Genomic DNA, 27,538 nt, shown 5'->3' with positions numbered 1-27,538 from the left:
TCACCCCCTGATGTCACAGTGGAGTCGGTCAATGCCTCGCACCTTAAAACCAGTAAGGTCACAGCTATGACAGGACTCAAAGTGCCTTTGGATGGTCTTTAGCATGGAGACATCATCAATCTCATGTGCTGCCTGGATATCACTGACATGCTGTCTGGTCTGTGTATACCTAGAAAATGAAACCTACATAAATCAAATGACCTGTATATGTGGCATAGTATATAACGTGTAGTGCCACATGATTTGTAATTTGTGATTTCAAATAGGTTTTTTACATCTGCAGAATTACATGTAAAAGACCTAATGATGTATTTACATGCAATAGTCTGATTGATCTGCCAATGTAGTGGCAAATCCTTCAAGTTGTATTCTTTCTAGTTATCAATAAGGGAACGTCAGTATGTGTCACAGCCAATGTTGGGTCAGTTTTTAGGATAGACCAATGTTTTTGTAAAATATCACAGATAACCTCCCATTAAGAATTATAAATAAATACATTTCAATGTTGGATCACTTTGTAGTTTTTTTTGAAGTAGCGGTCAATAAATTCCAGCGGCGTGTAGATTTAGCACGGCAATAGCCATATTTGATAGATTTTTGTCTTGAGGTTATAGCAAAAGAACTATCTTTCAGACCAACTGTTTGTCTCAAAAGTTTCCTCAGAAGAACAGATTCTTCTTCTTCTCAGGAACTTATCAGTAGGAATGCCCTGTATAGTTGATCTAATATAGGCTGAAGATGCGTGCAATAATGAACTATCTATTATCTCCTTTCTGAAGACATTCATCTATACTAGACCATCCTCTGATGCTTTAAGTTGGATACCAAAACCTTTTGTTGTTTTTAAAACCTGTACATGAGCCTGATGTTGGAGACACTGTGGTTCATTAACACAGTCATAAAATCTTTAAGTTCAATTTTGGTTCCCTGGCAAATTATAAGCAGGTCATTGATGTACCTGTACAAGCACTGCATATGGGAAGTGGCCTGTGAGCCACCATGAAGAATCTCCCTCTCCTATAGGCCTGAGAAAGAGGTTTGCATATGATGGCGCACAAGCCGTGCCCATGGCAGTGCCTTCCTTCTGTAAAAAAAATCTATATTTGAATTTAAAATAATTATGCATCCTCCTACCTCCCCTCCATGTACCTGCCGTCATCAACAGATAATTCTGTGTTTTTTCATAAGAACTCATTTGTTAACTCCGAATGTTTATATAGCAAACTGATTAGAGTTTATAAATCTTTCAATAAAAAAAATTATACTCACGTTTTATTTATTGTGGTGTTGTTCTGCTGAAACAGCAGAGAAAAGCTCTGAAGAGCCTAATGTTTAGAATGGAGAAGAAAGGAAGGGAAGATTAGTGAGTTTGGAAAACTGTGAAGGGAAATGATAGAATGCTTAAATATGTTGGTTTCTTCTGTTAAAAATATACTGTACAATATAGTATAAATATATAAAGGGAAGACACAAAGTATATCTACCCCTGATATTATGAGCCTTAGTGTAACAACATGTCACATACAACAATAGGGGAAACTTTTCCTTACTTTGATGGACGTCTCTGTTTCTTTTTTAGTTTCAATATTTTTTATTTAAAGTTTTCATAACAAATTACAACATTAAAACATTGTCAGCCCTCCATACAAGGAAGTACGTAAATGATTGAAAGAAAATATCACAATAAGGATATATGACAACAAATAGCCTCGAGGAGGGTTGGACACGAATACCAACAAAAAGGACATGACGAAGACAGACTAGGGGTAGTAACAAAAAGGGAAATAGCACCAATACAGTCAGGAAAGAAAAAGAAATAAATTATAGGGGTAGACCAGGTATTTGAGTGGGATTGAAATCCGAAAAGTAGTTGCATCCAGGTTTATTTTAACACAGAAAGCAAGGACAATCTAACAGTTATCAAACATATAACCACATATGGAGGTTCTGGGCTAGCACTCCTCAGTCAAATTATGTTAGTTTCACAAAGTCTAGAGTGGGTCTAAACCTAAGGAGACAGTATAAGCGCCCTGCCTAGAGGGGCGCCAAGGTCAAGGTCAAGCCACGGGCTCCATATCTGAAAGAAAGCATTCCAATCGTCACTTCTAATTGCTTGGATTCGTTCACAGAGCATTATCTCGTTCATTCTATCTCTGACCATCGAAATGGACAGTGACGGGGATCTCCATTTAGCAGCTATGTGAATTTTAGTTGCCATGCAAAGAGTATTCACCAACCTCTGAAAAGTCTTCGAGAACCCATGCTGTTTTTTGCCCAATAAAAATACCGACGGGTCCATGGGTGTTGATTTACCAAAAAGCTGGTCGATAATTAATTTAACCTCCCGCCACAGATTCTCGACCACAGGACACTTCCACCAAATGTGGAGCATGTCACCTGGTGCATTACAGCCTCGAAAGCAGTTTTCAGAAATATGCGAATATATGGTGTGTAGCTTTGTTGGGACATAGTATGCTCTATGTAGCACTTTAAGTGATGTCTCCGTCAGAGACGTCTGATGGCTACCCCTAGACAGAGCATCACTACATCTGTGCCAAGTCTCCACAGGCAGAACGAGTCCCAAATCACTCTCCCATTGGAGCATATATTTTAGTTTCCCCGGTGTGTGCGGGACGTTCATCGTGGAGTATATCAATGAGATCATTCCGTTTCCCATAGGGTCTCCGGAACACCGTTGCTCAAAACTGGAGAGGCGGAAAGGGGACTCGTATGACAAAGTCTGCCTGGCGAAGTGGAAAACCTGGTTCATACGCATAACTTCTCTACTCGGTGGTTCATGATATTGTGCAAATTCCTGTTTAGTGAGCAATAAATTGAATGGTGTACAGAGGTGCTTTAACTTGGTGATCCCTCTCTGGAGCCACCATGAGAATAATGCAGGTTCTAGTCCTGGTAAAAACATTGGGTTATGAAACAAGGATGTTAGGGGGGATGACTTGGATTGGAGACCATATTTAAATCTCTCCTTTCGCCATATAATCAGAGAGAGAGCCGAGAAGGGAGCTGAGACCTGAATACCCGGCGGGGGTGTTGCTGTAGACCACAAAAGACCCTCTAGAGAGTATGGTTGCAGGAAGTAAGACTCCAATTGTACCCATCTAGGAGTATTACTGCAGGAAGTAAGTTTAGCCATTTGGGCTATTTGTGCAGATTTAAAATATAGCACAAAATTGGGTAGTGATAAACCCCCAAGCTTTCTATGCAGAAACATTATGCTTTGTTTAATACGGGGTCTCTTCCCGTTCCATATGTACTTGGAGATGGTTGATTGGATATCTCGAAGATATTTTAACGGGACCGCAATAGGGAGTGATCTAAATAGATATAGGAATCTCGGTAAAGAAACCATCTTTATAGTATGTAGTCGACCCAGCCACGAGATCTTCAGACGAGTCCATTTTGCTATATCTGTCTGGAATTTTTTAATTAAAGGGGAATAGTTCCATTTGAAAAGGGAAGATTTATGGGTCGTGAGATTGATTCCTAGGTAGTTTAGATAATGCTCTTTCCTAGTAAAACCAAACTGCGAAACTAAATTATCCTGATCTGCCTTAGGAGTATTAATGAATAGCGCCTCGGATTTATCCACATTAATTTTAAGACCCGAAATTTTTTCAAATGTGTGAAGAAGAGAGAACAGGTTGGGTAGAGTAGAATAGGGGTTAGCCAACGTGAGCAAAAGATCGTCCGCAAAAAGACTTAATTTATATTTATCGCCAAGATCAGCAGGACCCAGGATATTGGGATTTTCTCTTATGGCTGTGGCTAGCGGTTCCATGGCTAAAGCAAATAATGCCGGCGACAACGGACAGCCCTGACGTGTACCTCGTTGTATGTCTATAGGTAACGGTTTAGTTGTCGGGAGTTTGAGATATGCTGAAGGTTTATCATATATTAATTGAAGGCAGGATATTAGCTGTTGAGGGAAGCCAAATTTGGAAAGCACAGAGAAGAGGTATGGCCAAAGAACTGTATCAAAGGCTTTTTCAATATCTAAAGCTAGTACCAATAATGGTTTTTGTGACCGGTTTGCTGAGTGGATAATGTTGAGGTTTCTACGTATGTTATCGGGTCCTTGTCTCGTCGGAATAAAGCCCACTTGATCTCGATGTATAAGTGAGGGGAGTAGTTTATTGAGTCTATCGGTAATGAGTGACGTAAAAATCTTCAAGTCAACGTTTAATAAAGAAATGGGACGGTAATTTTTTACTGATAGATGATCTCGTTTTGGTTTCGGGATAACTGTCACATGGGCGATATAGAACTCAGGGGGCATTTGGGATCCCGAAAGAAGGGCAGTGCAAAAGTTTTTTATATGAGGGACAAGGAGATGTCCGAATTTTTTATAATAAAGGGCCGATAGGCCATCTGGTCCGGGAGCCTTCCCAGTTTTTAATTTTTTAATTATTTTATCTAATTCTTCAGGAAGAATTTCCGACAGGAGTTGTTGTGCTGCAGATTCCGCAATTTTAGGGAGGGAAATGTCCTGTAGGAAAGAGTTTAGTAGATTTATGGGGGTGGTTTGAGGGGAGGAATATAAATTCTGATAATAGTCATGAAAGACTCTATAAATGGTCTCTGGGTTAGCTGAAATACGTCCTGTGTTATCCTTAATGGTGGGGATGGTATTTAGGAATTCTCTCGCACGGAGTTGACGTGCTAACATTCTGGAAGGTTTATTAGCTTGCTTATAAAAGGAGGCCCTTGTCCAGGCCAAGGCCTTTTCTGTTTTAATAGTAAGCGTCGCATTTAGCTGTTTTTTTTACGTCTGAAATTTGTTTTATTAAGTAACGGGATGTTGACAGTTGATTGGCTTGTTCTAGCTTAAATAGCCTAGTTTCCAGTTTATTTTGAAGGGCAGATCTGTTTTTTTTACGGGTAGAAGCTATCTTGATTATAGAGCCAGTGATATACTTTTTATGGGCCATCCAGATATTTCCAGGGGTAGAGTCATTAGTCACATTAGTTTGGAAGAAGAGTTTCAATTCTTCCTTGAGTTGAGATGAGATTGAGGGGTCTGTGAGCAAAGATTCGTTCAGGCGCCATTTAAAAAGACCTGACGTAGTGATATCAAATTTGAAGACAGATAGTACGAGGTCATGGTCCGACCTTGGTGATGGGACATGGCGCGAGTATAGAACTGAAGCTAGTAAGTTTGCCGTTGTTAGCTGTAGGTCGATGCGAGAGTACGATTTGTGTACCGGTGAGAAAAATGTGTAACCCTTTGTGTGCCCGTTGGTCTCCCTCCACACATCCACCAGTCTATTCTCATTCATCAGGCGCAGGATTTGTTTCCTATCAATCTTGGAGATATCGGATCTCCGGGCTGTGCTACTATCCAGGCTCGGGTCTAGTACCATGTTAAAATCTCCACACCAAATCATATGGTGGTAAGATATCCGAGAAAGTTTAGTTAGAATTATTTTAAAAACCCGGGACTGGGTGGTGGCCGGGAGGTAACTGTTTACGATACAGAGGCTTTTACCTTGCAAGGTTCCCTGCAAGATTATGAACCTTCCCTCTGGATCTGAATAAGATTCAGTAACGTTATAAGGGAAAGAATTTCTGAGGAGCACAGCAACACCCCTTGTTTTACGGTCCCAAGAGGCAAAAAAGTGGCGGGTATAACTAGTGTCAAAAAATTTAGGGTAAGATGTGGTAGAAAAATGGGTTTCTTGTAGACACAAAATATCGGGTTTGTGTTTATGATAGTCTATGAACGCTTTCTTTCGCTTGATAGGTGAGTTTAGGCCCTTTACATTGTGAGAGATCACCCTACACATTGTTAAATATGTAATTATTGCTTACAGACCTGAAGATTCGTGCACCCCCCCAACCAGATCCTCCCGGATGTTCCTGTTGCGGGTTGAAAAGCAGATAGCATTGGGCTACTCTGTGGGAAAACAAAGGGGAAGGAACAATACAGGGGAAGACAAACAAATAAAACACTGAGAGAACAAGAGCGCGGGTTCTAGACCCACAGTAAATGGTGGTCCGGGTTACCATATTAAAAGATAATCCAGGAATCACCGGGGTAAGGCAACATGTGGTGAACCTGAGGTCCTACCCGTTATAATTAGAAGCCCTGCCAAGGATAGGGGGAAGTGGAGAGAAAGGAGAGAAAAAAAAAAAAAAAAAAGGGGGGGGGGGGGGGAAGGGGGAAAGGGGCATCTTAATACAAGAAAATAATCAAATGCGGGTGCATTCAAATGAGTTTGAAATCGGAGAAATATAGAACAGTCTGATAAGAAGGGGAAGGGGGGGAGAAAAAAAGGGGGGGGGAGGAAGGGGGGGAGAAGGGGGGCATCTTAATACAAGAAAATAATCAAATGCGGGCGTATTCAAATGGGTTTGAAATCGGAGAAATATAGAACAGTCTGAAAGAAGTGAACAGTCAGCTCAAAATATTTCAGTGTAGCCAGCCGGCTGATTTAAATAACAGTCACAACAGGTGAAGTTACCATAAAAAGTTTAGGAATTTTTCAAGTGATACGTGAACTTTGGCTTCTAGTCGTAGGGGCTGATTGCCATTCTTTAATCGGTCTGGGTCTTCGCTGTGGAAGCGGAGGCAAGGTATCAGGGATTGGTATTCCAGCTTGCTCTAACGCTTTTTTGCCTTCATCTAGAGTACGGCATATGTGAAGCTCGTTCTCATGTGTAAAGGATAAAGAGAATGGAAAGCCCCAACGGTATTTTATTTGTGCCGTCTGTAGAGCTGTAGTGACCGGCTTGAGGGTTCTCCTGCGGAACAACGTGGCTGGAGCTATGTCCGAGAATAGTCGCACAGAGTCTGGGAGGCCAGGAAGTGTAGACAGAGATCTTGCAGCGTTGAGGATTAAGTCCCTGGACTCTTCATATTGCATTTTGAGGACCACGTCTCTGGGGGAGCCTGAGTAGCGCGGTTTGCCCAGTGACCTATGGATCCTTGTTATATGTAACGTGGATGGATCAGCAGTTGGTAGAAGCGTGGTAAATAGTGTAGCTACTGTCTCTTTTAATGTTGTATAGGATTCTGGCAGGCCCCGAACCCTAATGTTACCTCTCCTGGACCTGTTTTCCAGGTCCTCACTTCTTAACTCCAGGTCCATAATGCGATCTGCATGAAGCTTGAGAGTTTTCTGGTCTTCTCCAAGAGCCTCTGCTGTGGCCTCCATTTTTTCTTCCAGGCACATCGTGCGCTGGGTGATATCTTGCAGCTGGGTGGTAACTGCATTCATGGCGGCAGTAAGTTCTGTGCGGAAGGTCTCCTGGAGGGTTTTTGTAAGCGTCGCTGTGGATATGACAGCATCCCCTCCGTTATTCAAGACCTCTTCTTCAGCCCCCTCATTGATCTGCGGGGCCGAGGAGGGAGTGGAGACAGACGCGGCGGCCATTTTGCCAGCACCGCTGCCCGCCAGGAGCTCAGAGATCGGGCGGCTTACAGGCTGACCCGCTCCTCCCTTCCTGGGCATCGCACGCCTCGGAGCTCTCTGAAGTAAGGGGAGACTGACCGGTGTAATGATTTCCCCGAATCCGGAGCTTTTATGGGGTATGAACGGGCCTCAGGTTGCGGAGCTCAGCCGAGCACTTCCTGCTCCATTAGAGTCCGCGCATGCGCCTCTGTTTCTTTTTTATCACTTTTGCTGCTGGAGAAAAAGAAAAAATGATCACAAATAAATATCATGTAATATAATAATCATGAATAAAGCCTAGCATCATAGGGACACAGACAATAAACATAATATATGACCTGTCTCATATACTTTACCACATGAGATATATATAAATGTCATTGCTAATTATTATCTCATTGTATACAATTCACATGTACTTGCAAGGAGACTGAACTTCTGTCTGTGTAACTTTCCAGGACAAATCATTCTATAATTTTGCATCTAGAAGACAGCAATTCGCAGATAATTTACATTGGAGTAAATGCAGCCACGATTGCTCTTATTACTTACGGGATTGGCGCTGTGTCGGCCCACGCTGTCTTTATTTCATATCTATAATACAAATTAAGTTTTCATTAGAAATTGATAAAGTTAAAAAATATCATCTGTACAGTGTGTCTCCTAAATAAATGCAATGACTGAAGTTGTAGCAATCAGGGACACAGTTATAGAGAGTTAGTAGATAAAAAACAGATGACCAACAATGGACTCCATAAACTTCTCTTCTATTATGTGAGGATCTTTACATCGGAATGTGAAAACTTCAGAACAAATGACTGGAGGGTTTCTGTCCTCACTGCTCTTATGTTTTTTTTATTATTATTATGCACAGTATATACAGCCATGTTGTATTCAGGGATGTCAAACTCAAGTACACAGTGGGCCAAAGTCAAGACCTTGGATGAAGTTACGGAACAACCTTGACATTTATATCATTAATTGCAACTGAAAAAAGGGAGGAGGGGAATGTGTTGGGGGGAATCTGCCTAAGGTAGGAAGAACCCCAATACTGCAGGAGAAGTTAGGGTTGTGGGGATGGCAGATAGCAGTACACAGGGGAATGCAGAGGGTGTGGTGACGCTCACAAAGTAGGAAATTTAGGGAAGTAGAGAAGATCAGAAGTACATAAACAGCAATGAAACCAGAATATTAACAGAATATTAGCACCAAAGAAGCAAAAAGGCACAAAGGAGTCACTGATTTCTATGTCCATATTCCATTTATTGCTCCTTTTGTGACTTTATGTTCATTATCTCATTTTTCCACAACTGGCATTCAATGACCCCTTTATAGAGGAAGAACTACAGCCATGTATATTTTAATATGGCTGCCGGACAGGTCCTCGAGGGGAGATATGTAGCATTGCTAGTTTGGTAATCTCAGTGATGTATTGACGGAAAAGCATGCTCCAGCACATATAGTGCTGAGAGAGTTAATAGAGCGTACACAGGGCAAGGTTTATGAGCAGTCAGAGATGGGTGTCCACATATCCCCACTGCGGGGCGTGGTACAAAGTCCAGCTGTATCAGTAGGGTGCTGTGTGCAAGGTGAAGAGACCTTACTTGTGTGGCTCAGTCTCTACTAGAGGCTGAGGGAAGGTCCGATGTTTAATCTTGTGAGCCCGTGCTATGTATGGACGGTTTATGTTCCGTTTTGGTGATCTTATACCTTTTGTACCCAGAAGAGGCAGGTTTCGTTTGCTAAGCTGGATGTTTTATTCACATTTAATAAACCGCATGTTTGTTTTAAACCCTGTGTGTGCAGCAGCGTCTGTCTGAGAGCTGATCCCTTACAATATGTACAGCCATGTTTTATATTCTCCCCAGTCTCCACCTTGTTACACATACAGTAACAGATTATATGCAATGCTCTAATAAATGGCCGTTGTTGTAGTTGATCCTTTTATAAGTGAGTTTTAGAGTGCGTTCACTTCTGAAAGCCATTGACATCCCCTCCTCAGTGAGACACAATTGTGGAGAGCCGATCGGCTATTATGACTGACGGGAACCTTGTGGAGGCCTCCATGTCTGCCATGTGAAATCTAATATATAAAGCTGAATGTGTGTATGTATGTATGTATGTATGTATGTATGTATGTATGTCCGGGATTGGCATCTGAACCGTCGCAGCTACAGGCACAAAATTTTGCACAGTCACACGTCTGGACCCCGAGAGCGTCATAGGCTATGTTGTGAGGTGAAATTTTAACCCCGCGCTTTCCAATTCACCAAACAATTTTGCCCCTATCTACATAATGGGGAAAAAGTGAAAGGAAAAGTGTTGGAGGCGTCGCAGCTACAGGCACAAAATTTTGCACAGTCACACGTCTGGACCCCGAGAGCGTCATAAGCTATGTTGTGAGGTGAAATTTTGACCCCGCGCTTTCCAATTCACCAAACAATTTTGCCCCTATCTCCATAATGGGGAAAAAGTGAAAGGAAAAGTGTTGGAGGCGTCGCAGCTACAGGCACAAAATTTTGCACAGTCACACGTCTGGACCCTGAGCGTCAAAGCTATGTTGTGAGGTGAAATTTTAACCCCGCGCTTTCCAATTCACCAAACAATTTTGCCCCTATCTACATAATGGGGAAAAAATGAAAGGAAAAGTGTTGGAGGCAAATTAACAGCTGCCAGATGTGAACAAGGGGGACTTAAAGAATGAGAGCGATGGCGCCAAAGAGTATATACTGTACAGTTGCTAAGGTGGGGCCCCAACATGGGATAATCACCACACCACCACGGGGATATGAACACACACAAAATGCGCCACACACTACCACGTGCTCGAACACATATACCACCCTCAGCGCACATTTCACCACACATACACCAACCTCGCCACATAAAAGTAGAAACACAAAAGTCGCCGCTCAAAACTCGCCACACGCAAAACTTGCACACGCAGAAAAATTGCCACACGCAGAAAAATTGCCACATGCACAAAAGTTGCAACACATGCAAAAGTTGCCTCACACAAAACTTGCACATACTCAAAAGGCACCACACATAAAACTCGCCACACGCAAAACTCGCCATGCGCAAAACTTGCTGCACACAACTTGCTACACTAACCTGTCACATGCAACTCGACACACAAAAAGTTGCTACACGCATGTCGCCACACAAAACTCATCTCACAAAAGTCCCTACATGCATGTCGCCACACGCAACTCAACACACACAACTGGACACACGAAACTCGCCCTAAAACACACACAAGTCTGGTATTATCCTTCAAAAATAAAAATCTGATTAATAAGCAGACAAACTACAAGAGCAACAAATGTACCATATAGGAATCCGGCAGCTGTCACATGACCAGTCTATTATGTGTATGTGTGAGCTAATATATACTGCCAGGGGGTGGGCTTACTGTTGGCTGGGGATTTATCAGGCTGCCATTTTAGCTTACAAATACTGAGGTAAAAATACTGACCAAATAACGTGTGAACGAGGGCTAATACAGGAGGAGATGACATACAGCTATATACTATATACAGGAGGAGATGACACACAGGTATATACTATTTACAGGGGAGATGACACACAGGTATATACTATTTACAGGGGAGATGACACACAGGTATATACTATATACAGGAGGAGATGACACACAGATATATACTATATACAGGAGAGATGACACACAGGTATATACTATATAGAGGAGGAGATGACATACAGGTACATACTACATACAGGAGGAGATGACATACAGGTATATACTATATACAGGAGGAGATGACACACAGGTATATACTATATACAGGAGCAGATTACCTACAGGTATATAGTATATACAGGAGGAGATGACATACAGGTATATGCTATGTATAGGAGGAGATGACATACAGGTATATACTATATACAGGAGGAGATGACACACAGATATATACTATATATAGGTGAGATGACACACAGGTATATACTATATACAGGAGATTACATACAGGTATATCTAATATATAAAGCTGAATGTGTGTATGTATGTATTTGTGTATGTCCGGGATTGGCATCTGCACCGTCGCAGCTACAGCCACAAAATTTTGCACAGTCACACGTCTGGACCCCGAGAGCATCATAGGCTATGTTGTGAGGTGAAATTTTAATCCCACGCGTTCCAATTCACCAAACAATTTTGCCCCTATCTACATAATGGGGAAAAAGTGAAGGGAAAAGTGTTGGAGGAAAATTGACAGCTGCCAGATGTGAACAATGAGGACTTAAAGAATGAGAGCGATGGCGACAAAGAGTATATACCGTACAGTTGCTAAGGTGGGGCCCCGACATGGGATACTCACCACACACAGGGATGTGAACACAAACACAAAATGCGCCACACACTACCACGTGCTTGAACACATATACCACCCTCAGCACACATTTCACCACACACACACCAACCTCGCCACATAAAAGTCGAAACACAAAAGTCACCACTCAAAACTCGCAACGCGCAAAACTCGCTACATGCAAAACTCGCCATATGCAAAACTAGGCTCACGCAAAACTCGCCACACGTGCAAAACTCACCTCATGGAAAACTCACCTCATGCAAAACTTGCACACACAGAAAAATTGCCACATGAACAAAAGTTGCACCACATGCAAAAGTTGCCTCACACAAAACTTGCACATACTCAAAACGCACCACACATAAAACTCGCCACGTGCAAAACTCGCCATGCACAAATCTTGCTGCACACAACTTGCTACACTAACCTGTCACATGCAACTCGACACACAAAATGTTGCTACACGCATGTCGCCACACAAAACTCATCTCACAAAAGTCGCTACATGCATGTCGCCACACGCAACTCAACACACACAACTTGACACAAGAAACTCGCCCTAAAACACACACAAGTCTGGTATTGTCCTTCAAAAATAAAAATCTGATTAATAAGCAGACAAACTACAAGAGCAACAAATGTACCATATAGGAAATACGGCAGCTGTCAGTCACATGACCTGTCTATTATGTGTATGTGAACGAGGTCTAATACAGGAGGAGATGACACACACATATATACTATATACAGGAGGAGATGACACACAGGTATATACTATATACAGGAGGAGATGACTTACAGGTATATACTATATACAGGAGGAGATGACACACAGGTATGTACTATATATAAGAGATTAAAACACAGCAATACCACAAATATGGAGAATATATCTCATATATATTGTTCTCAATACAGAGATGAAAAGTTCTTGGTCTACTGTGTAAATTGGTGACCACCGCCACCTAGTGGAAGAAAAGACCCAAAACACCTTACTAAGGATTGCCAGAGAATATCAGAACAAAGATCTTTATTTTGAATATATAATTCATTCAACATATACAGGAGTAACGACACATAGTAAAATATCATAAAAACTACATTATATTAAAACCAAACACAGGACCAAAAATAGTTGCATAAAATATGCAGGCCACGGTATACTAGTATATATTATATGCAGTCCCTCATCCGCACTGCTCTAAAATACAAAGACTCAATTACAAGGGGATAAAGTGCAAAAAAAATGCTATACTTATATATCTATTGTATAAGCACCGTGCAAAAAAATCGCAGAAAATCACAAAAAAAAAAAAATCTTTAAAAGTGCAAAATAGTGCTTCTATAGCCACCATGTAGTGTGCTAAACTGCACAAGACAATTTCTTAAAAGTGCAATAGTGCTCAAAGAAATATATTTTTTTTATATACAGTTAGGTCCAAATATATTTGGACAGAGACAACATTTTTCTAATTTTGGTTATAGACATTACCACAATGAATTTTAAACAAAACAATTCAGATGCAGTTGAAGTTCAGACTTTCAGCTTTCATTTGAGGGTATCCACATTAAAATTGGATGAAGGGTTTAGGAGTTTCAGCTCCTTAACATGTGCCACCCTGTTTTTAAAGGGACCAAAAGTAATTGGACAATTGTCTCCAAGGCTATTTCATGGACAGGTGTGGGCAATCCCTTCGTTATGTCATTCTCAATTAAGCAGATAAAAGGCCTGGAGTTGATTTGAGGTGTGTTGCTGGCATTTGGAAGGTTTTGCTGAGAAGTAAACATGCGTTCAAAGGAGCTCTCCATGCAGGTGAAACAAGCCATCCTTGAGCTGCGAAAACAGAAAAAAACCCATCCGAGAAATTGCTACAATATTAGGAGTGGCAAAATCTACAGTTTGGTACATCCTGAGAAACAAAGAAAGCACTGGTGAACTCATCAATGCAAAAAGACCTGGGCGCCCACGGAAGACAACAGTGGTGGATGATCGCAGAATAATCTCCATGGTGAAGAGAAACCCCTTCACAACAGCCAACCAAGTGACAAACACTCTCCAGGAGGTCGGCGTATCAATATCCAAATCTACCATAAAGAGAAGACTGCATGGAAGTAAATACAGAGGGTTCACTGCACGGTACAAGCCACTCATAAGCATCAAGAAGAAAAAGGCTAGACTGGACTTTGCTAAAAAACATCTAAAAAAGCCAGCACAGTTCTGGAAGAACATTCTTTGGACAGATGAAACCAAGATCAACCTCTACCACAATTATGGAAAGAGAAAAGTATGGCGAAGGCGTGGTACAGCTCATGATCCAAAGCATACCACATCATCTGTAAAACATGGTGGATGCAGTGTGATGGCTTGGGCATGCATGGCTGCCAGTGGCACTGGGTCACTAGTGTTTATTGATGATGTGACACAGGACAGAAGCAGCCGAATGAATTCTGAGGTATTCAGAGACATACTGTGTGCTCAGATCCAGCCAAATGCAGCCAAACTGATTGGTCGTCGTTTCATACTACAGATGGACAATGACCCAAAACATAAAGTCAAAGCAACCCAGGAGTTTATTAAAGCAAAGAAGTGGAATATTCTTGAATGGCCAAGTCAGTCACCTGATCTCAACCCAATTAATCATGTCTTTCACTTGTTATAGACTAAACTTCAGACAGAAAGGCCCACAAACAAACAGCAACTGAAAACCACCGCAGTGAAGGCCTGGCAGAGCATCAAAAAGGAGGAAACACAGCGTCTGGTGATGTCCATGAGTTCAAGACTTCAGGCAGTCATTGCCAACAAAGGGTTTTCAACCAAGTATTAAAAATGAACATTTTATTTAAAATTATTGAATCTGTCCAATTACTTTTGGTCCCTTTAAAAACAGGGTGGCACATGTTAAGGAGCTGAAACTCCTAAACCCTTCATCCAATTTTAATGTGGATACCCTCAAATGAAAGCTGAAAGTCTGAACTTCAACTGCATCTGAATTGTTTTGTTTAAAACTCATTGTGGTAATGTCTGTAACCAAAATAAGAAAAATGCTGTATTTGTCCAAATATATATGGACCTAACTGTATATATAGTGCCAGAAGACAGCAAAAAGGTGCACAGTGCCACAACTTAATCACACATGTGTGTGCAGGCTGAAGGGGACTAACAATAGTTACCAATGTATTACCTCTAAGATGGCCGGGTCCTGTGTTGGCGCACCCCAACGCGCGTTTCGGACACTTTTCCTTCGTCAGGGGAAGAGCACTATTGCACTTTTAAGAAATTGTCTTGTGCAGTTTAGCACACTACATGGTGGCTATAGAAGCACTATTTTGCACTTTTAAAGATTTTTTTTTTTTTTTTTGTGATTTTCTGCGATTTTTTTGCACGGTGCTTATACAATAGATATATAAGTATAGCATTTTTTTTGCACTTTATCCCCTTGTAATTGAGTCTTTGTATTTTAGAGCAGTGCGGATGAGGGACTGCATATAATATATACTAGTATACCGTGGCCTGCATATTTTATGCAACTATTTTTGGTCCTGTGTTTGGTTTTTAATATAATGTAGTTTTTATGATATTTTACTATGTGTCGTTACTCCTGTATATGTTGAATGAATTATATATTCAAAATAAAGATCTTTGTTCTGATATTCTCTGGCAATCCTTAGTAAGGTGTTTTGGGTCTTTTCTTCTATATATAAGAGGACATGACATACAGGTATATACTATACACAGGAGGAGATGACACAGGTATATACTATATACAGGAGGAGATGACATACAGCTATATACTATATACAGGAGGAGATGACATACAGGTATATAATATATAAAAGAGGAGATGACACACAGGTATATACAGAAGGAGATGACATACAGCAGGTACATACTATATACAGGGGAGATGACATACAGGTATATACTATATACAGGATATGACATACAGGTATATACTATATATAGGAGGAGATGACATACAGGTATATGCTATATACAGAAGAGATGACATACAGGTATATACTATATACAGGAGGAGTTGACACATAGGTATATACAATATACAGGAGGAGATGACATACAGCAGGTATATACTATTTACAGGGGAGATGACATACAGGTATATACTATATACAGGGTAGATGACATACAGGTATATACTATATACAGGAGATGACATACAGGTGTATACTATATATAAGGGAGATAACAAACATGTATATACCGAGGGGAAAATGAGAGGTGTGAGGTGAAAATGAGAGGTGTGAGTGCAAAATGAGAGGAATGAGGGAAAATGACATATGTGAGATGGAAATGACAAGTGTTAGGGGGGAATGAGAGGAGTGAGGGGGGAATGAGAGGAGGGGAAAGTAAGAGGAGTGAGGGGGAAAATGAGAGGCATGATGGGAAAATGAGAGAAGTGAGGTGCTATAACTAACCACAGATATTTACTATGCCCAGGCAACACCGGGCTCTTCAGCTAGTCTACTATATAACTTAGCCTCAGCCTTCCTCAGTCTGTACCCAGTTGTAACAAGTCAGTTATCAGTCACAGTTACACATATACAATCAGAATATGTGTATATCTCATTATCTCTTTACTTACGGCCTGATGTTCTCTTCAGTGTCATCTATTTCAAATATTTCGACCATGGTGGTCTCTTGTCCTTTCTCTTTCTCACTAAATAACATAACCCATTTTAAGAGATGGTTAGAGTGTGTACACACATTGCAATCATGGTGCATTTTTTTGTGGCGATTTTGGAAAAATATGGCAAGAAACACACCTCGATCAAATGGTGTGAACCCACCCTAGTGAAGATAAATACACCGTTCATGAACAGGTGAGATTTTTCCAATGAATTCAGAATTTTTCAGGACACTACCCAGATCTGCACCACTCCAGCAGTTGGCGCTTCTAAGCCCAAGAACACTGCACCTTTTATTGTGAATAGTGGCACAGATCAGCGCCATGTATCACGGCGGTCTGTATCCGCAGTCAGGGCATAAGACCTGCGTGGAAACTTCTTGCTTTCTAATAAATTGGTGAAAGACGGACAAGGCCTTGTCTTTATTTCTCTCTTTTTATGTTTTTCAGGTATCCATTAGTGGACTACGGCGGATTCCCTGGACTAAGGCGAACCTTCTTTGCTTTTTTTTATATTTATTTTGACTTAATATATTGGAGAACCAGGGAAAGGGTCAAGGAGTGTTTTTTCAAGTAAAGTCTTTTTTTTGTGTGTGTTTTTATTTTTGGATTACTGGGTTAGTAATGGGGGTGTCTGATAGATACCTCTCCATTACTAACCCCAGGGCTTGCTGCCAGTAATTTTTGACAAGTTACAGCTGACATCAACCCAAACTACTATCACTTCGATTGACACCACACCAAGGTAATTGGGAAGAGCCAGGCAAAGCGCCAGAATTGGTGTATTTAATGTCATGTGCCACTTCTGGGGTGGCTTCAGGCTGGTATTTTTAGGCTGAGAAGGGTCTAAAAAAGGTGGACTGTCCCAGCCTGATAATTTCAGCCTTCTGCTGTCTGCTTTACCTTTGCTGGTTGTCCAAAAATAGGGGGAAATTTACATCATTTTTTATTTATTTATTAGGTTAAACAAGGATAAACACCCACTAGTGCCACATGAAAGGCACTAAACGGTGCAAGTTTATTATTTGTAGGGGTGCTTTTGAAATTATGTATCTACAGGATATCGATCTATTCTAACTAACTATCTTATATATGTATTCTGAGAGTTCAGGCTGTGAAATTACTGTACTTATCTGATGAAATTTCATGGTTCCTTTGAGATGTGTGCTTGAAAATTGGACAGCATACGCATGACCCGTGTGACAAACAATTTTTTTTCTAGCACCCATTGCATTAGTGAGTCTCATCCAATATACTGTACATGCCCACTAGCAGAATGCTGCAATTTTTTCCTCAGTCCTATAGCGGAGGAAAATCCCGCAGATCAGCAATTACGGCAATGTAGTGTTTTCTCGCCTTGCACTCCTCTGTATTATTCGTCAGCGTGAGCGAGTCCTAAGAGCAACAACATGTCACATACAACAATGGGGGAAGCTTTTACTTACTTTGGTATAGGGCTGACTTTTTCTTTATCCCTGCTGGAGAAATACAAGAAATTATCACAAATAATATAATATAAAATAGTGATCAGGAACAAATCCTAGCCCCATAGGGACACAGACAATAAACATAATATATGACCTGTCTCATATACTTCACCACATGATATAGATAGATGTCATTGCTAACTATCAGCTCATTGAATACATTTTACATGCACTTGCAAGGGGACTGATCTGCCTGTGTAACAACCAGGACAAATCATTATAATTTTGCATCTAGAAGACAGCAATTAGGACATAAGGGCACATCCATTTGTGGAAAGGGTTAAATACTTACATGTTTTTGACAGTGGTCAGGTTCTTTCTTCTAAAATATTTTGGTATCCACCATTTCCGATTGTGTCTTAAAAAATCCAAACAAACAAATTGAGACTCAGACAGTTCACATTATCATTCTGATCAGTCTATGGGGATTTATATAGTGATATTGTCCTGTGCTAATGTCACAATTAGTGATGAGTGAACCCCTCCTAGATGTTAGGGTCCGGCGGGTTTGGCCAAACAGTTGAAAAAAGTTCCATTTGGGTGCCAGAACAGTACCCAAACCCATACCCCTTTCAGGATGGAATGCCTGAACATCCATTGTTTGCCATGTTGTCATCTGCATGACAGCGCAGCAAACCCTACCTCTGATCGGTCAGAGGGCTGCGGTTCCCACTAGCAGCTATGACTGGAGGTATAAAGCTTACCTCTGGTTACAGAGTCGTCGTCTGATTAGAGTGTATTACTCCCATCAGCCTATGCCTGCTGCCCCACTAATAACAGCTAGATCAGGCGTCACTGATGGGAGAGACTGCACTATAAAAATAAATACATAAAAAAAAAAGTTGGGTCTTTCTATGTTTGATAACCAGCATTAGCAAAACTGACAGCTGCGAGCTGCAACCTTTTGCTCTAAGCGTTAGCAAAGCTGGTTATCAAGAATAGATAGATTTTTAGGCCCCCCCAGCCTAAAAATAGCAGCTAGTACCAAGAAAAAGTCTCAAAGAGCAGCACTGAGGTCAGCGAGTTCACTGCAGTTCACGGTGAAAAAATTCTAATAGATAAGCTTTTTCTTGTGCGGCTGTGGGATGCTATTTTTAGGCTGGGGGGTCCAATATCCATGGCCCTTTACCAGCCTGAGAATACCAACCCCCAGCTGTCTGCTTTAGCTTGGCCGGTTGTCAAAAATGAAAGGGTCCCTAGGCCATTTTTTAAATTATTTATTTAAATAATTTTAAAAATATGGCTTGGGGACACCTCTATTCTTGATAACCAGCCATGATAAAGCTGACAGCTGAGGGTTGCAACCTGCCAATCTGGTTATCACAAATAGAAAGCCTTTTTTTTACATTTATTTATAGCGCACGCTCCAGATGATGAATATTTCCGTTATCAGCGACTGCTCTCACTGTTATTAGCGGCATCAGATGTAAGCTGATGGGAGTAGTACTTTCATCAGCCGACGCCCCTGTGATCGAATGTACATTTTTTACCTTTGGTCACAGTTGATGGTGCTCTTACCAGCAGTAAGACTCTTGCCACTGATCAGAGCCGCCGGTGTTTCTCTCGCTGTCATTCAGACAACAACGTTGGAAACTCCTGATGTTTGAGGTGTTGAACCCGAACAGAATCACAGACTTCCTGGAGAAGTCCATGTTTGGGGTCCGTGCACAAACAGTACGTGTTCGGTATGGACCCTTAACTTTAGTGCCCGGGTTCCCCCATCACTAGTCACAAAATTATATCATCATTCAAAAGTCCACTTACATTGGAGTAAATGCGGCCATGATTGCTCTTATTACTTACGGGATTGGTGCGGTGTCACCCCACGCTGTCTTTATTACATATCTATAATAAAAATTAACTTATCATTAGAAATTGAGAAAGTTAGAAAATAGCAACTGTACAGTGTGTCTCCTAAATAAATGCAATGACTGAAGTTGTAGCAATCAGAGGCACACAGATATAGAGAGTTAGTAGAAAAAAAAAAACAGATAACCAACAATGGACTCCATAAACTTCACTTCTATCTATGTGAGAATCTTTACATCAGAATGTGAAAACTTCAGAGCAAACGACTGGGCCAAAGTCAAGAACTTGGACGAAGTTGTGGGACAACCTTGATATTTATATAATTAATCTGCCTAAGGTAGGGAGAACCCCAATACTGCAGAAGTTAGGGTTGTAGGGATGGAAGATAGCAGCATACAGGGGAATGCAGAGGGTGTGGTGACGCTCACAAAGAAGGAAATTTAGGGAAGTAGAGAAGATCAGAAGTACATAAACAACACTGAAACAAGAATATTCATAGAATATTTGCACTAAAGGGGCAAACGGGCACAAAGGAGTCACTGATTTCTGTGACCATGTTCCATTTATTGCTCCTTTTGTGACCTTGTGTTCATTATCTCATCTTTCCACAACTAACATTCAATGATCCCTTTACAGAGGAAGAACTTCAGCCATGTATATTTTAATGTGGCTCCCAGACGGGTCCTTGAGGGGAGACATATAGCATTGAGTTTGGTAACCTCAGTGATGTAGTGACGGAAAAGCATGCTCCAGCACATATAGTGCTGAGAGAGATAATAGAGCGTACCCAGGGCAAGGTTTGCGAGCAGACAGAGAGATGGGTGTCCACATATCCCCACTCCGGACCTGGTACGGAAATCCAGCTGTATCAGTAGAGTGCTGTGTGCAAGGTGAAGAGACCTTACTTGTGTGGCTCAGTCTATGTGCATAGCCCGTGCTATGTATGGACGGTTTATGCTCCGTTTGGTGATCTTATACCTTTTGTACCCAGAAGAGGCAGTTTTTGCTTAAGCTGAATGGTTTATGGACATTTAATAAACCGCAGGTTTGTTATGACCCAACCAATGAATCGGACCCTGTGTGTGCACCAGCGTCTGCCTGAGAGCTGATCCCTTACAATATGTCCAGCCATGTTTTATATCCTCTCCAGGCTCCACCTTGTTACACATACAGTAACAGATTATATGCATTAACACTCTAATAAATAAGTGCGTTCACTTCTGACAGCCATTGACATCCCCTCCACTGTGAGACACAATTGTGGGGAGCCGATAGGTTATTATGACTGATGGGAACCTTGTGGAGGCCTCCATGTCTGCCATGTAATATCTACTATATAAGTCAGCCTCAGCCTTCCTCAGTCTCTACCAGTTGTAACAAGTCAGTTATCAGTCACAGTTACACATATACAATCATACACAATAATATGTGTATATCTCATTATCTCTTTACTTACGGCCTGATGTTCTCTTCACTTTCATCTACTTGGAAGATCTCCACTACGGTGGTCTTTTCTCCGCTCTCTTCCTCACTAAATAACATAACCCATTAGAAGAGAGGGTTACAGTGTGTACACACATTGCAATCATGGCGCATTTTTTTGCAATGGTTTTTTCAGCAGTTTTGGAAAGATATGGCAAAGAAAACACCTCAGTCACATAGTGTGAGCCCTCCGTAGTGAAGGTTATTTTTTTAAATAATCTCCCTCTCTCCTCTAGACTCTTTAGGAAAACCAGCATTTTTCTGAAGGAGGGAGGAGGATCCTCCTGTGCACATAGAAATGCGTTGTACTTGGCAGCACATGTGTTCACATGACAATGTGCTACAGAGAACAATGATATTTGAAGTTTTTCACTTTCACCTCCAAAATCCCAATTAATCTGCATACACATTTATAAAACACTGAACATATGAACGGCAAGTCGTTTTTACATTACTGTGTATGAGTTCATTCTTTTTAGCATTTATTTAGTGCTTTTTCAGGCGGGTTACATAGCAGATCTGCCTGAAAAAGTTGCACATACCTTTAGTCTAACTGATCAGTATGTGGTGTGACCACTTTAAGTTACTAGATCAGCATGAACACCAAATACAGTCCTGCTAAAGGGGCAAATGGGTACTTAGTAGTTAAGTGGCCATTTTCCTTTTATTCTCACTTTTATGGCCTTCTTTTCACTTGTCACGAGTGTGCCACGTCCTCCTTGGAGATCTGGGGTTAGAAGATCATTACATATTGTGAATTGCAGATCTTCCTTTTAGTCTGTGTGTTTGTATCCCATATTAAATGGTTTTGATTTCCTTCTATTCTGATCGGAAACTTGCAGCTCAGTTTTCAGCTGCTTCTGATCTGGTCATCACCTCTCCCTATAAAACCTGGGCAGACCATCTCTGTCTTGTCAGTGAAAGCTTTGCTTCCTAGCTCCTTGGAGATGCTTTGTTGAATTGGAGATTGTTGTTGCTATCGGAGATTGTTGCATGCTGTTTTTGGGTGTATGCTTTCCGTATTTTCCTATTCCAATTTAGTTGGCACATTCCTATCCTTCCCTATATACCTACCTTTGGTTAGTGTTTGTATGTTTGTTGCTATCTGTTATCCCTGTTTTGTCTTTGTCTCTTGTTTACCTTACATTTCTGTCACAGGCCTCATGTGGCGAGGGACAGGACAGATCAGGGTTTCACGGAAACATTGTAAGGTTGGAGACTCTGGCCCCTCTACCTTCAAGAGTACCCTCAGCACATGGATAGTTAGGATCCCAGTTCCAGTGACAGTTTGAGGCCCCCTTTCCTTAACGAAGATGTCACAGTGTGACATCACTACCTCCTAACTGACAAATATTGACCCTCTATAGTACCCTTTAGTGATGAGTGAGTATACTCGTTGCTCGGGTTTTCCCGAGCACCCTTGGGTGATCTCCGAGTATTTGTTAGTGTTCGGAGATTACGTTTTCATCGCCTCAGCTGAATGATTTACAGCTACTAGACAGCTTGATTACTTGTGAGGATTCCCTAGCAACCAGGCAACCCCCACATGTACTCAGCCTGGCTAATAGCTGTAAATCATTCAGCTGAGGCGATGAAAACTTAATCTCCGAACACTAACAAATACTTGGAGACCACCCGAGCGTGTTCGGGAAAACCCAAGCAACGAGTACACTCGCTCATCACTAGTACCCTTCCATAACAGACAAGTGCGAGAGGTTATGAGGAGGGGGATAATGCATGCATAATGAGTCCCAATACAACACAGAAGGTAATTGTATAAGCAATGGATTAACCCTGACACTTAAGTGTGCAAGTTAACTTCTTGCATAAATAAAAAAGTATAATATATATATATAGTTATATTGTTACTTGTTCGCCCAGACTGATTTTATTTGTCTAATTATCCTATAAAAAAAAATTAGCTTTTGTTAGTGAAAGTGATACTTCAGTAACAGAAAATGTCATTTATTTAATGGAAATAAATTAGGAATAAAACAATCGGCACCAGACTGACTGCAGTAGGAGAACAGCAGTTGCATTGGTACCTGGAGGGGTCCAAAAGCCTTTCTGTCACATCTAAATTCATCAGTTTTATAAATGGTTTATGGTAGTTGAGGGTCCCTGTCATATATTTTGTTTTGGGACCTAAGATGTTCAATTTATACTTCTGATTGCATCTATGTCTCATAGTGAAAATTAACTGAGGACTTCAAACATTGAAAATCGTGCACCATAATTACACCAATTACTTACGGCAGTGACTCTTCACTGGGCCATGCTGTTTTTATATGGCATCCAGAGTGCCTGAAATTTAAAAAAATATACAGCTCTGGTTAGAAGAATTAATGCTTAGGAAGCCTACGGATAAAGTTATCTGACTGGATACTGCTGCTATTGATGTATCCTTGAGTAACATTTGTTTCCAGGAGACTCTGGGATGTTCTGGGAGTGCTGGCGAGTACATTGTAATCTCACTATCTCTCTACTTACAAGTTCATGTCCTCATTGCTTCCTTCTGATGTTGCATTCATCTTATCCTCCTCCTCTTCCTCCTCATCCTCTTCCTCTTCATCCTCCTCCTCCTCTTCCTCCTCCTCCTCCTCCTCCTCCTCACTATTGAATATATAACATAGACTTTATTTAGCAATTCTCATAAACTGCCATTGTTGTTATAGTCACTTTTATACAATATTTTTTTCTAAAAACATCTGAATTTCTATCCATGGTCACTGTTATCCTCCAGTTGCCAACCATTAGCAGGATGAAGGCTGCAATTTATAGCGGACTGTGTATGGAGGACATAAATGGTTTCATAAAACTCACAGTCATGACCTGTGAAAATCGTTCTAAGGCCGGTTTCACACGTCAGTGGCTCCGGTACGTGAGGTGACAGTTTCCTCACGTACCGGAGACACTGACACACGTAGACCCATAAAAATCAATGCATCTGTGCAGATGTCATTGATTTTTTGCGGACCGTGTCTCCGTGTGCCAAACACGGAGACATGTCAGTGTTCGTGGGAGCGCACGTATTACACGGACCCATTAAAGTCAATGGGTCTGTGTAAAACACGGACCACACACAGACCTTCTCCGTTTGCAGTCCGTGTGGCGTGCAGGAGACAGCGCTACAGTAAGCGCTGTCCCCCCCACTGGTGCTGAATCCGCGATTCATATGTTCCCTGCAGCAGCGTTTGCTGCAGAGAAAATATGAATAATAGTGTTTAAAATAAAGATCTATGTGTCCGCCGCCCTCCCACCCCCTGTGCGCCCCCCTGCTGTTCTGAAAATACTCACCCGCTTCCCTTGCAGTGTTCTGTGCTGGCCGCGCACCTTCTACTGTATGCGGTCACTTGGGGCCGACGATTAGAGTCATGAATATGTGGCTCCACCTCCCATAGGGGTGGAGCCGCCTATTCATGACTGTAAATGAGCGGCCCCACGTGACCGCATACAGGAGAAGATGGGGCCAGACCAGGAAGCAGCGACAGCCAACGAGGGAGCGGGTGAGTATTTTCAGAACAGCGGGGGGGCGCACAGGGGGTGGGGGGGCGGCGGACAGATAGATCTTTATTTTAAACACTATTATTCATATTTTCTCTGCAGCAAACGCTGCTGCAGGGAACATATGAATTGCGGATTCAGCACCAGATGCTCGTAGTGCGTGTGGTACCCAGCACGGTGCGTGTGGTACCCAGTGGGCACACGGGCGGCACACGTGTGCGACACTGATGTTCACCAGAAACGCAGGGGCACACGGACACGGATAATTCCGGTACCGATTGTTTCCGGTACCGGAATTATCTGGACGTGTGGGACAGCCCTAAGAAAAAGTGTCCGTGTTACTCCCAGAAACCAATAAGATCATTGCTCTCATTTTACAGGAATCTGAGATGCTGAAATCTGGATTCTGATTGGCTGTGATTTTCACACTGATCCTTTGAAGAGCTTTTATATATGAGTGTGCCTGTGTCTGCTGATGGTGGCACAGTGACAATGAGGGTATGTGAAATCCTCATGAATTTCCAACTCTTACTTACATCATTCCCCCTTATAGATGCATTGATTATGGCAATAGAATATCTGTGGGAACCGCTTACAAATATGACCGTGTTTATTACACCAACTTACAAGATGGTCTCCAGGGTAGGCACGCGGGATGCTCTACGAAATCCCTTTCTCCTGTAATAGAACATACAGCTCTGGTTAGAATCATTAACACATTGGCTCATCATCTGCGGCTTTTTTAAAGTAATTTTCCTTTTGTGTCTTGTGGTATTTGTTGACGTTTTGGCATAAAATTCATCAAAATGATGTGCGTGATTCATGAATTTGACGCAAAGTAAAAAAAATAGGCTTTTTTCCTTTTTTGAACTGCGTTTGTGACTTTTGGACCCATATTTTGGAATACTGAAAACCACACCAGAGGGAGGAAGAAGGAGACTAGAGTAAATTTGTGCCAAATTTATGATTTTTTTTTTTTTTTTTAGAAAGTCTCAATGGTTGGATCTGGTGAAAATATCGGGAATTGTAAAAAAAAAAAAAAAAAAAAAAAAAAAAAGGCCACGAAGCAGCAAAAATAAAAAAAAAAGGCGAGCACATGTAAAATAGACTTAACAAAGGTGCAAATAATGAATAGGGTGAAAAACAACATAAAAAGGTGAAAAATACACTAAACTAGACATAAAGTAGACACAAAGGTGGTGATGAATCGGGGCCATGATCTATATAACCTGTCCCTCAGATAACAGCATGGACATAACCTCCAAAAGCTCTCTAGCTCTGCGATCACATGGATTTTGCTACACAGAAGGAATATCCTTTAATCTAGGGATCCAGTACAACATTTTGTTTGGTCAAGAGTCGGAATAAATTTGCAGCATTAGGCCGGTTTCACACGTCAGTGATTCCGGTACGTGAGGTGACAGTTTCCTCACGTACCGGAGACACTGACACACGTAGACCCATAAAAATCAATGCATCTGTGCAGATGTCATTGATTTTTTGCGGACCGTGTCTCCGTGTGCCAAACACGGAGACATGTCAGTGTTCGTGGGAGCGCACGTTTTACACGGACCCAATAGAGTCAATGGGTCCGCGTAAAACACGGACCTCACACGGACATTCTCCGTCTGGGGTCCGTGTGCGTGCAGGAGACAGCGCTACAGTAAGCGCTGTCCCCCCCACATGGTGCTGAAGCCGGTATTCATATCTTCCCTGTAGCAGCGTTTGCTGTAGAGAAAATATGAAGAATAGTGTTAAAAATAAAGATCCATGTGTCCGCCGCCCCCACACCCCCTGTGCGCCCCCCCGCTGGTCAGAAAATACTTACCCGCTCCCTCTCTCCTTCCTGGTCTGGCCGCGCCTCCTACTGTATGCGGTCACGTGGGGCCGATCATTTACAATCATGAATAGTCGGCTCCGCCCCTATGGGAGGTGGAGCCACATATTCATGACTGTAAATGATCGGGCCCACGTGACCGCATGCAGGAGAAGCCGCGGCCAGACCAGGAAGCAGCGAGGGAGCGGGTAAGTATTTTCTGACCAGCAGGGGGGGGGGGGGGGCGCACAGGGGGTGGGGGGGGGCGGCGGACACATGGATCTTTATTTTAAACACTATTCTTCATATTTTCTCTACAGCAAACGTTGCTGCAGGGAAGATATGAATCGCAGCTTCAGCACCATGCAGAGTGGGTACCACACGCTCCGTGTGGTACCCACTCGCCATACGGGCGGCACACGTGTGCCGCACGTATGGCCTCCGTGAGTTCCCAGGCACACGGACACGGATAACTCCGGTACCGATTTATTCCGGTACCGGAATTATCTGGACGTGTGGGACAGCCCTTACTGTAATTTGCTCATGACCTTATTGTTATTCTATGAATAAAAGGGATGAGGATAAGTATGAAGAATTCAACGGGGTCTAAAGTCTTTATTATTAAAAGCAATGTCATCCTTCTTATGGAAACATTGTAAATGCCCATGAGTGGGAGCAGTAATGCCACGATATCACCACCATGGAGTCCTCCCCTTATTGGGACACACACTACTCCTATATGAATGTGGAAGGAAGATGTAATAAGATACATACTCGAATTCTACCTCCCATTTCTGTATGCTCCTTATCCATCTAGTAAAGAAAAAGCCAAGAAAACAGAATGAATAATATTACACAAACACATTCACCATGATGGTAGGAAGATCAATGATACTATTGAGCCTTAATATAACCAATGCGGACTCATAGCGAACATCTCTGTGGTGGATCATTACAGGGAGAGTCTAGGAGGATCACTAATCCCAGTTATATGATATACATACTTCTCAAACAGGTATTCCTCATATTGCTCTGCTAACTTCAT

At 41.9% G+C, this 27,538-nt stretch overlaps 1 protein-coding gene across 1 annotated transcript; it reads right to left on the bottom strand.

Moving 5' to 3' along the window:
• LOC143783219 (uncharacterized) lies at positions 1–27,538 on the bottom strand. The gene is made up of 14 exons (XM_077271639.1): positions 27,498–27,538; positions 25,305–25,355; positions 23,664–23,786; positions 23,427–23,477; positions 21,148–21,222; positions 19,686–19,727; positions 18,175–18,240; positions 17,841–17,873; positions 16,354–16,428; positions 7,965–8,006; positions 7,619–7,646; positions 1,551–1,562; positions 1,270–1,325; positions 1–169 (listed from the first exon to the last, which is right to left on the bottom strand). The coding sequence occupies exons 1-14, from the start codon at positions 27,536–27,538 to the stop codon at positions 1–3; spliced, it is 864 nt and encodes a 287-aa protein (XP_077127754.1).

Source organism: Ranitomeya variabilis, chromosome 6 (assembly GCF_051348905.1).
Source record: "Ranitomeya variabilis isolate aRanVar5 chromosome 6, aRanVar5.hap1, whole genome shotgun sequence".
In the NCBI taxonomy this organism is placed as follows: domain Eukaryota; kingdom Metazoa; phylum Chordata; class Amphibia; order Anura; family Dendrobatidae; genus Ranitomeya; species Ranitomeya variabilis.
Note: the sequence above shows the minus strand (reverse complement) of the source record. Positions and strands in the feature narration are given on the sequence as shown.